This window comes from Vicia villosa, linkage group LG5 (genome assembly GCF_029867415.1).
Source record: "Vicia villosa cultivar HV-30 ecotype Madison, WI linkage group LG5, Vvil1.0, whole genome shotgun sequence".
Classification (NCBI taxonomy): domain Eukaryota; kingdom Viridiplantae; phylum Streptophyta; class Magnoliopsida; order Fabales; family Fabaceae; genus Vicia; species Vicia villosa.
In genome coordinates, this window is record NC_081184.1 from 4,063,504 (window position 1) to 4,075,685 (window position 12,182).

A 12,182-nucleotide genomic window follows, 5' to 3' on the forward strand; every position below is an offset into this window, starting at 1 on the left:
GAGGAGGAAGACACTCGAGTTTCAAGAGGGAGATCATGTGTTTATGAAGGTTACTCCTATGACGGGTATTGGTCGAGCTTTGAAGTCAAAGAAGTTGACTCCGCGTTTTATTGGACCATTCCAAATTTCAGAAAGAGTGGGAGAAGTGGCGTATCGTGTAACACCCCATATTTTCTAATTTTAATTTAATTGGAAATTAAATTATTAATTAGAGATAATTTAGTATTTGGTTGAATTATATGGAAAATGATGAGTTATTGGCATTGGGCCTAGAGTGGTGATTAGCAGAAGAGGGGGTGTTGACTAAGCAAGCCCATTATAATATTTTATTTTATTTTTCATAAAATAAAGGAATTGGGAAAAGAGGAGAGGAAAGGAGACAGACTCTGAGAAAGGGAGAACACGTGAAGTGAGAAGAGCCAAAGGGGAAGAAGATCTTCGAAGATTCGACTCTGAGGTAAGGGGGGATTCTTCGGGTTAGTATTCCTTATGTGATTGTAGGTAGTATGATTGATTAGGATTGTTATCTAGTTCAATCGTACGTGTCGGGTTTGGGATTTTGTTAGGTTTTGATGAAATTGTGTGAATTACATGGTTCTGTTAATGCTCATGTTATATGTTGTTAATACTTGTATAAAACTTGTCTGAATTATGTGATGATGTGCAAATTGATGGTATTTGTGTGCTATGTTCGTATGTACCTGAAATTGGGGGAATGGGATAAGGTAAATGCTGTCAAAATGGTGAATTTGGCTGTGCAGGTACGTAGGAACCGGTTCCCATGTGGGACGAACCGGTTCCCCCTTGTAAAAACAGAGAAATATGGATTCTGGGTAGCTGGGAACCGGTTCCCATGTAGGGACAACCCGGTTCCCCATAGTAAAAACCAGAGACGAGACTTTGAAGCTGCCAGGAACCGGTTCCCACGTAGGGACAACCCCGTTCCTGCAGCACTTTTCTAAAAATGTTTTATCTTTGAAAACTCATAACTTTTGATCCGAGTATCCGATTTATGTGCCGTTTTGAGCGTTGCGAAGCTAATGAGATACTTTATCTGATGAATTGATAAAATGGGCAATAGCCAACTTTACTTTTAAACTCGATTTAATTATTAATGAATTGAAAGATAGTATATGTATATGTGCTTATATATATGACTATTGATGCATGTATTTGCGTTGGTGATGAGATTGTGATATCCATTGAGTGATGTTAGTATATAACATGTCGTAGATGATATATGTTTTGTGATTATGTTGTTGGGTTGCTTTGACAATTTGTTACATTGTGTGCAATGATGATGGATATAACGATGTTTGATCGTGGTGATGATTGGTGATTGTGAATATTAATATATTGCTAATATTAATATGTTGGTTATGGTAGCAATTAACATTAATATGATGTGTATGTTAATTGTGAGGATGTAGTGTACATATGTGAATGATTGTATATGTATGATGATGATGATTGATGATTGTGAATATTAATATGTTGTTAATATTAATATGTTGGCTATGGTGGCAATTAACATTAATATGATGTGTATGTTAATTGTGATGATGTGATGTATGAATGTGAATGATTGAATGATGCTTATACATGTACATACTTGTTGTGACCTTATTGGTAAGAGGTGTTAAGCGATGTTAAGCATCGGAATTATGATGATGTATGAAGATGTAAGTATGTGTCATGTGTGCATTATTCATAAATCATTTGCATTGGAAGGCTAATTCCCATTGTGTGGAGATTAGCGGGAAGTCATCGTGTGCCCATGTGGGGTGTGAGCGATGAGGCAGTAGTCGTGTGCCCATGTGGGGTGTGAGCGACTAGAGGGCAGTATCAAAGAGAGAAGTCCTGTGATATGATTCACGAATTTTGGTACCACATGCATAGTGTCAGTTGCATCATATGCATTGGTGATAACATGATTGGATGAGATCCAGTGTTATGCCTTGGTGTGTTTACTTGATTGATGTGTTGAGAAGATGTTGTTAATATGACTTGATCCTTGATGAAATTGATGAGTTGTGGGCCGATGGCCAATATTGTTGGAAGATGCTTGCTTGTTGTAATAATTCCGATTATATGTATGATTGAGTGGATGATAATTACTATGAGATTTTATTGCTTATGATTGCATAATGCTTATTAATTCGAATGAAACTCACCCTTACTTTGATGATTTCAGATTAAGGATGTAGCGGCGTCTTGATTGGGTGAAGATAACTTGTAAGCTAGCCCGTAGTTCGTGTCGAGTCATGCTCTGATTGTAACACTGGGGAACGATAGTTTAGAGACGAATTATTATGTCGGTCTTGTTGTTTTATGATTGTTTTAGAATAACTTGCATGGATAATGAATATGCAATGTTATGGATTATTGTCCGCTGTGTTGAACATGAATTGTAATTATGTTACGTGGTTCCTCGTGTAGCATGACAAATGACCATGGTATTTTTCTGTTAAAGAAGTTGTGACATCCTTGTATTTCATGTTTACTCTGAATATTATTCTATTTTCCGCGGGGGTTTAGAAGGGTGTTACAATAGTGGTATCAGAGCATAGTCGGTCGTTGTGACTAGAGTCTTGTTGTTCATTCCTGTCGGTATGCGACATGTGTGAGAAACACTGTCGGTACTCAGTGTGTTCTGACGGTTTGCTTGCAGAAGTAGGATTGAAACTAGTGGGGGAGAAGTCATGCTTCTCGGATATGTCTCAGATGCAAGATGTTAGAGTGATGCGTATGGCAGCAGTACAAGAGTGTGGAGTTATTGTTTTCTGAAGCGAAGGTGACATGGACTGAAGACCGTGGTTGTTGTTCAGTCGGGGTGTCTCGGAGTAGATGATGGTTATTTCTGAGAAATGGAATTTGGAAGTTGTGATGCTTCAAGTGCTACTGATGGACTGTGATGTTGTTGTGTGAGTAGCCTTATGTGAAAGGTCGCTGTTGAAGCAGTGATTAAAGGAAGTATTGTCGTAGACCTTGTCGTAGGATTACTAGTAAGTAATTGAGATGATAGTAGAGGTTATCGATATTGTTGAGAAAGTTTCGAAGTGCGAGTAATGCAAAGAGACGAGTGTGATCTCAAGGATAAGAAGGTTGATGATGGCGTACATGAATTTGGTTTCAGGATGTTGCAGAAATCGAACTTCAGCGATGAAATGTGTTGTTTAAGTTATAAGAAGTTTGGAAGCGAAGAGATGTGATAAGATGATGTTAATAATGAGATTAATTCGAAGAGGATGAGTTTTGGAACAGAATTTTTCGTAAGCAAATCGCAGGAAGATTGCTGAATCGTTATGAAACTTCGAAAATTCATAACTGGAGTTCTGGACATCCGATTTGAGTTCCGTTTGAAGCGTCGGAAAACTAAAGAGATGGAGTTTGTTATAAAAATGGTTGCAGCAGCTGTAACATATTTAATTGTGACAGGGTGTTGTTGGAAAGAGGTGAAGTTACGGTTACACTTGTCCTTAGAACTAGATTGTTCGTTGGTGCGGCATGGGATGTCAGTGTCAGAGTTGAACAGAATAAAGGAATAATGAGGAGGCTTGTTGAGAAGCAATTTTAGGAATTAAGTGTACCATTTGCGGAGTTTTGGAAATATCATTTAAGGTGTCGCTGCATGGTGTCGGTATTGTATTTTGGATATCAATTAGAAACATTCATGTCTTGAGCTCTGAGTGTCGGATTAATGTACCGTTTGAACCCATGAAGAGGAGAGATTATGTTATACCTTATGGAAGAGTTATAAATACCATAGAGTGGTCCTATGAGGAGATATTATGATGTTGGATAAAGAGGCCTTGACCAGTGTTGAAATAGGAATGCTTATTACCGCGATTGTTCGGAACGAAGTCGAGTAGAATATGTCGTTGATGAATAAGATGATAAAGATGATTTAAGTATTAATGGAATTGAGTGATGAGGGAATCAGTAGAAAAAGTAAAATAGACTTTGGAACCATTTGTGGTATATTGTGATGCATCGTTGATGGGTTTGGATGGTGTATTGATGTAAAATCAGTAAATAGTAACTTATGCGTCGGACGATTGAAAGCGCAGGAAAGGAATTATCTGACTCATGATTTAGAATTGGCAGCCATGGTTTTGTTTTGATGTTGCAGTGACATTATTTGTATGGTTCGAGGTTGCCTCTAAAAATATCGATGCTGATGGTGAAAGAGTTGGATTTAATTGAACAATTCAGAGAATTAAGTTTGGTATGTGAAAGTGCTCCTGATAATGTTAGATTGGGTATACTGAAACTGACTAATGGTATTCCTGACGAGATTAGAGGAAATCAGAAAGCTGATGTTGAGTTGATCGATAAGTCGACCTTGAATTGCCAAGGTAAAGACGGTGAATTCAGAATTGACGAGGATGGTGTAATGAGGTCTAGAAGTCGCAGTTGTGTTCCAGATGTTACCGAGCTGAAAAAGAATATTCTAGAAGAAGGACACCATAGAGAATTATTAGACTATGACAATGTTGTTGAGTTTGGGTGCAAACTCGGAAAAGACGCTATTATGTAGTAACAACGGTCTATGCTTAAATATGATTGTCGGCTATCTATTGACAAATTGAGGACTTGATCACCCTTAATCTCTTGTTGATAATAGGCGGAATCATATAGATGGTATAAGGTTGCTTGCTACCTTAATGGTATAAGATGTGATGAATGCTGAGATGTGAGAATGACCACTCACCATATTGTGGGGACTTATGAGGAAGTGATTATGAAGGAGTGCAAAGTATTGGACGGTGACTTAAGACGAGTAGTCGTAGTCGTACAGCGAAGGTATGATGTAAACTGGTGTTATGAGTGCTACTCCTGAGCAGTGAGAATTAATATGTCGGGGTTCTACATAGAGAATATGTGTTTATCTATATGTTGGGTTTAGAATCTCGTGGACGTAAGGATGTCGTGCCAAAGGATTATGACCTTTTGAATAATTGCCGAGATGATGGATATCCTTTTACGGTTGTACGTAGTTAACGAGTAGGTATTCGGAGAAGTTAAGAAGAAGAATTGATATTACATGATGCTATAATAATCCTGTGATGTTGTAAGGTATTGTGTGGATTTCTAATTGAAATGAAGGATTATACTCTACGAAGGACGAAGTGGATTTCATTCTTAGTGAAGAGTGGGACTCTGTTGAGCTATCTTGTAAGCAATGGTATATTGAGGATGATGAGCTATGTAATTATAACTACTGATGTGCACTCATTTCCATAGTTGGAATGTTTAATAGATGAAGTAAATCAGGAATTTGTTTTTGAGTGCGAGTAAGTATTGACGAGTGGTGAGTTAGAACCATGGATGGTAAAGAATGATTCTTGAACGAATGAGTAAAGAGGGCCAGAGTTGGGTATAACCTAGAAGTCTAATTGATAATGATGGTTGCAATGAGTAATCAGGATAGTGCAGCAAAAGCAGAATGTAGCGTGTTGGGTAATTCTGGTGTGACCTAAGAGGAGCCAGACAATTGGAATTCAATGGTATAGGAATATGAGTATTGAGTTCTTGAAGGAAGCAGTTGGTAAAGAGTGTAAGTATTACTTTATCACTCAATTGGAAGAGTGTGCCTAAGGTTAGTACATGGGTAAACGGAATCCATTACTACAGTGTTGATCAGTTGTGATCATACCATGGATTGTGTAATTGTATTATTCAGTTATTGAGTGTATTGTATGGATCACACCTCGAAGTTTCATTGTTGTTAGCCGTTGGAATTATAGCGAGTGGTACATCTAGGGATGGTCAAAAGCAACGTAAGAGCTGAGATTGAATGCATGAGGTATGCTTATGTTGGTTATGTCAGATGAACTTGGAGGTTCGACTAAGAAAGTGTTAACTGAGAACAGGAAGGTCAGATGGAGGACTCCTATTTGGAACTATTCACTAGAAGTATGTTTTCGAGGACGAAAACTATTTTAGTGGGGGAGAGTTGTAACACCCCATATTTTCTAATTTTAATTTAATTGGAAATTAAATTATTAATTAGAGATAATTTAGTATTTGGTTGAATTATATGGAAAATGATGAGTTATTGGCATTGGGCCTAGAGTGGTGATTAGCAGAAGAGGGGGTGTTGACTAAGCAAGCCCATTATAATATTTTATTTTATTTTTCATAAAATAAAGGAATTGGGAAAAGAGGAGAGGAAAGGAGACAGACTCTGAGAAAGGGAGAACACGTGAAGTGAGAAGAGCCAAAGGGGAAGAAGATCTTCGAAGATTCGACTCTGAGGTAAGGGGGGATTCTTCGGGTTAGTATTCCTTATGTGATTGTAGGTAGTATGATTGATTAGGATTGTTATCTAGTTCAATCGTACGTGTCGGGTTTGGGATTTTGTTAGGTTTTGATGAAATTGTGTGAATTACATGGTTCTGTTAATGCTCATGTTATATGTTGTTAATACTTGTATAAAACTTGTCTGAATTATGTGATGATGTGCAAATTGATGGTATTTGTGTGCTATGTTCGTATGTACCTGAAATTGGGGGAATGGGATAAGGTAAATGCTGTCAAAATGGTGAATTTGGCTGTGCAGGTACGTAGGAACTGGTTCCCATGTGGGACGAACCGGTTCCCCCTTGTAAAAACAGAGAAATATGGATTCTGGGTAGCTGGGAACCGGTTCCCATGTAGGGACAACCCGGTTCCCCATAGTAAAAACCAGAGACGAGACTTTGAAGCTGCCAGGAACCGGTTCCCACGTAGGGACAACCCCGTTCCTGCAGCACTTTTCTAAAAATGTTTTATCTTTGAAAACTCATAACTTTTGATCCGAGTATCCGATTTATGTGCCGTTTTGGGCGTTGCGAAGCTAATGAGATACTTTATCTGATGAATTGATAAAATGGGCAATAGCCAACTTTACTTTTAAACTCGATTTAATTATTAATGAATTGAAAGATAGTATATGTATATGTGCTTATATATATGACTATTGATGCATGTATTTGCGTTGGTGATGAGATTGTGATATCCATTGAGTGATGTTAGTATATAACATTTCATAGATGATATATGTTTTGTGATTATGTTGTTGGGTTGCTTTGACAATTTGTTACATTGTGTGCAATGATGATGGATATAACGATGTTTGATCGTGGTGATGATTGGTGATTGTGAATATTAATATATTGTTAATATTAATATGTTGGTTATGGTAGCAATTAACATTAATATGATGTGTATGTTAATTGTGAGGATGTAGTGTACATATGTGAATGATTGTATATGTATGATGATGATGATTGATGATTGTGAATATTAATATGTTGTTAATATTAATATGTTGGCTATGGTGGCAATTAACATTAATATGATGTGTATGTTAATTGTGATGATGTGATGTATGAATGTGAATGATTGAATGATGCTTATACATGTACATACTTGTTGTGACCTTATTGGTAAGAGGTGTTAAGCGATGTTAAGCATCGGAATGATGATGATGTATGAAGATGTAAGTATGTGTCATGTGTGCATTATTCATAAATCATTTGCATTGGAAGGCTAATTCCCATTGTGTGGAGATTAGCGGGAAGTCATCGTGTGCCCATGTGGGGTGTGAGCGATGAGGCAGTAGTCGTGTGCCCATGTGGGGTGTGAGCGACTAGAGGGCAGTATCAAAGAGAGAAGTCCTGTGATATGATTCACGAATTTTGGTACCACATGCATAGTGTCAGTTGCATCATATGCATTGGTGATAACATGATTGGATGAGATCCAGTGTTATGCCTTGGTGTGTTTACTTGATTGATGTGTTGAGAAGATGTTGTTAATATGACTTGATCCTTGATGAAATTGATGAGTTGTGGGCCGATGGCCAATATTGTTGGAAGATGCTTGCTTGTTGTAATAATTCCGATTATATGTATGATTGAGTGGATGATAATTACTATGAGATTTTATTGCTTATGATTGCATAATGCTTATTAATTCGAATGAAACTCACCCTTACTTTGATGATTTCAGATTAAGGATGTAACGGCGTCTTGATTGGGTGAAGATAACTTGTAAGCTAGCCCGTAGTTCGTGTCGAGTCATGCTCTGATTGTAACACTGGGGAACGATAGTTTAGAGACGAATTATTATGTCGGTCTTGTTGTTTTATGATTGTTTTAGAATAACTTGCATGGATAATGAATATGCAATGTTATGGATTATTGTCCGCTGTGTTGAACATGAATTGTAATTATGTTACGTGGTTCCTCGTGTAGCATGACAAATGACCATGGTATTTTTCTGTTAAAGAAGTTGTGACATCCTTGTATTTCATGTTTACTCTGAATATTATTCTATTTTCCGCGGGGGTTTAGAAGGGTGTTACATATCGTATTTCGTTACCACCAATGCTTGCCAACTTGCATGATGTATTTCATGTGTCTCAATTGAGGAAATACATTTCGGATCCGTCCCACGTGATCCAAGTGGATGATGTACAGGTGAAAGACAACTTAACGGTTGAAACGTTACCTGTGAGGATTGAAGATAGAAGACTGAAGCAATTGCGGGGTAAGGAAATAGCTTTAGTCAGAGTAGCTTGGGGAGGACCAGCTGAAGGAAATGTTACCTGGGAGCTAGAGAGCCAGATGAAGGATTCGTATCCAGAGCTCTTTACCTGAGGTATGTTTTCGAGGACGAAAACTCTTTTAGTGGGGGAGAGTTGTAACGCCCGTATAATTTTAATATTAATTTAATCAAGAATATTGAATTAATAATTAGAATTATTAAGGATTTCGTGAAAATAATAAATAAATAATGGGTTGTGGCATTTGGGCCATGTGAGAAATAGTAAAAGAGGGGGTGTGATATAGGAAGGCCCTTTACTAATATTATTATTATTTTCATAAAATAATTGGAATGGGGAAGAAAGAAAGAACGTGAAAGAACAGAAGTCTGAGGAACGAGGAACGTGAAGGAGAACAGTAGAGGGAGAGACCAAGAATCAAGAATTTGACTAAGGTAAGGGGGGACTTATCTGATTATCATCTATTATCGGGTTAGGGGTTGATAATACTGAATAGATGTGGAATTCGGGTCGATTGAGTCATATGATAGGTTTAGGGATTGAGTCAATTGTATGATGTTTGATCTCTATGTTTGAATCTATGATGTCTGCGTTGTTATGGTCTCAATTGATGTGTAATTGGTGTATTATAAGACGTATTTTGTGTTGTTTGTGCATACTATTTCCCTAGGTTCGTACTGGTATGGTTGGGTGTGTTTGGAATGCATAGAATGCTGTTTTCTGCAGGTTGGGGTTTCTGAAATTGCCGGTTCGCGCCGCGTGCACAGGGTGGCGCCGCGAACAGGTGGGCAGAATGCCAGGAAGTTGTGATACGCTCAGGTCGCGCCGCGTACCTGCGTTCGCGCCGCGAAGGCGTAACTAATTCTCGTTTCGCGCCGCGTGTGGATGTTTGCGCCGCGAACAGCTTGGCAGAGAGTCAATGAATTTTGGGACGCTCAGTGCGCGCCGCGAACTAGTGATGGCGCCGCGTGCTGTTTGTGTTTGAGATGTTTTTTAAAAGTTCAAAGATGTATAACTTTTTAACCGTTGGTCCGTTTGATGCGCCGTTTTGAGCTAAACGAACCTTGTAGGATAATCTATATGATGATGATTGAGTTGTTTTTAGAGTGATGAAAATACATGTATGCTATTCTTGTTGAATATGATGATTGGTGCAAATACGTGTATGTTGTGTATATGATGATGATGGAATTGTGATTGAATGTTGTTAATATATATGAACATACTGGAATGATGATGATGATGCTGATGATTGATGATGATGATGGTATAAGTATGTTATATATGTTGCATTCATTCATATTCATTGATGATACTGTATCCATAAGGGTGTGTTGGATCAGTGAAGGGCATGATTCCCATCGTGTGGAATCTGTGCTGGCAGGGCCGTATCTTGGACGATGTTGGATCGGTCATGGGTTACCCCATTTGATGATGATTGGTAACACATGCATAGTGTCAGTTCATACATATGCATAATTTATAACATGATTGGATGTATTCCAGTGTTGTAAATGTTGATGATGTGTTGCTTGTTGTTTGATTGTTTGGAATGTCTGTTATGGAACAATTGGGTGAATGATACAACTGTGATGTGTTATTACTTTATAACCTTATAACATTTGTTAATTATGATGAGACTCACCCTTACATGTTGTCATTTTCAGATTGAGGATAGCGGCTGTTCGACTCGGTGAGGATTAGCTCATGAGTCAGGGTCTTAGTAGCGTCAGGTGTCATGCTCTGATAGTTGTAACACTGGGGGCGCGATTTGTTTAGAGTTTATGATTATGACTCTAGTTATGTTTTGATGTTTTGAAGGATAAGTTTTGAAGATGTTAAACTTAGTCCGTTTTTGATAAATTTCCGCTGTGTGAACATGAAACGTTTTAATTTATGATGATTACCTCAGTGTATGCATGACATGACTGAATGATGTTTGTTTATTATGAATTGTGGCACCCTTATTTCATGTACTCTGAATAATTGTTTTAAAATTGCCGTGGGGTTAGTAAGGGGTGTTACAAGTTTTCCTTATCATCTCCAAACAGACCTTCAAATTGAACAAAATGCTCCATACTTTCTCTATGCAAAGCAGTGGAAATGTGTAACCACTTGCAAACTGATTGCCATATACCTGAAAAATAAGGGAACTCGAAAAGCAAGTGAGGTCTAGATTCAACAGCGACACAGTCCCCGATACACCTACTGGATCCTTGACCAATGACATTCCTTCTATAAAGATTATTCTTAATAGCTAAACTATTATGAAATAATCTCCAACCAAAACATGAAATTTTCGAAGGTATCGCTTTGTGCCAAACCTTATGCCAAGCATCAAGATGGTGATCATAATCAGAGTTAGATAAATCTTTATACACCTCTTTAACAGAAGAAAAAAAAAAGTTCGAGTTTCCCCATTGTCCTATATCTACCTTGCACAACTTTTTCCACCAATTTGAATCTTTATTACTAGCCATGCCTGTCATGACCTATTCCTCCCCATAACTATTCTTCAACGTTTTTAACCACTGCCCGTGCCTTTCCGATTTGATTTTCCATTTCCACTTTTCTAATGGAGCCACGTTGAGCAGATTCAATTTTCTAATACCCAACCCCCCTCCTCAAATGGAGTACACATTTTCTTCCAATTTACCCTATTGATTTTTTTAGTGTTCTCACTTCCGCCCCATAAAGACTGTTTAAATATAGATTCTAACTTAGAAATGATGCGCGTTTCAATCATTCAACAATCAACAATGTTACTACTTTGTAACTTCTTAACTTTCATTCATAATGGTGCGCGTTTCAATCAAAGTCCAAAATACTTCTTAGCTTTCATAATGTTACTAACAATTTATCTTGGAAAAGAATTACTTAGTTCACCATTCAACTTTAACTCTTTTATTTTTGTTCTTGAACAGTGCATGCACCATAAAGTTAAAGAAAAGTTACAGATCCTACTCCAACACTAGACACCATCAATGTCCAACAAAACTAGGGCAATAGCATTATTGCATGCATTGACAAATGCATATCACAAAGACAGCATTAATATGCAAGTACCAAGGTATCCAGTACACCTTTGTATAGCCAAACAATTCTTTTACTTTCCTTTGGCCATAATGATTTTTAGGTTCATTCACTAAAATGGAAGAAATATAGGGTTGTTGTTTTTCTCATTTGGTTCCTCAATTCAATGTCACGGGTGATTCTAACCCATGTGCTCTTTATTAAAGACCACCAAAGTCCAAAATACTGACACTTTTTTCTCCAAACACTCTTTGGGACAGAAGGGATACTCTAACTAGAATCAATATGGGAAAAAAAGACACAAGGGTAACTTGAAGGTACTACGTGATTATGACATGCATGTGAGATTCTTATATGCTTTTTTCAAATAACAAAAAATACAACCTTGTATTATTTTAAATAAATAAATGGTGTCTTTAGATTGGCGATGAACAGAATTGATTCTATTATAATTGAGTTTGGTAAAATTGATTTTAACATAATTGAGTTTAGCATAATTGATTTATGTTTTGGATATATTTATGGAAAAGTGAGTTGAACAATAAATTTCAGTGTAAAAATTACCCTAAATCAATTCTGGAGATATAAGCTACAA

At 37.4% G+C, this 12,182-nt stretch overlaps 1 protein-coding gene across 1 annotated transcript; it reads right to left on the bottom strand.

Annotated features, from left to right (window-relative positions):
* Positions 1-10,575: 10,575 nt before the first annotated feature.
* LOC131603382 (uncharacterized) lies at positions 10,576-11,034 on the bottom strand. Its single transcript, XM_058875687.1, has one exon. It carries the CDS (start codon positions 11,032-11,034, stop codon positions 10,576-10,578), a length of 459 nt encoding a protein of 152 aa, XP_058731670.1.
* Between the last annotated feature and the right edge of the window lie 1,148 nt (positions 11,035-12,182).

Excerpts from the sequence above, each read along its gene's own strand:
- LOC131603382 (XM_058875687.1), bottom strand. The coding sequence starts at position 11,034 with ATGGCTAGTAATAAAGATTCAAATTGGTGGAAAAAGTTGTGCAAGGTA.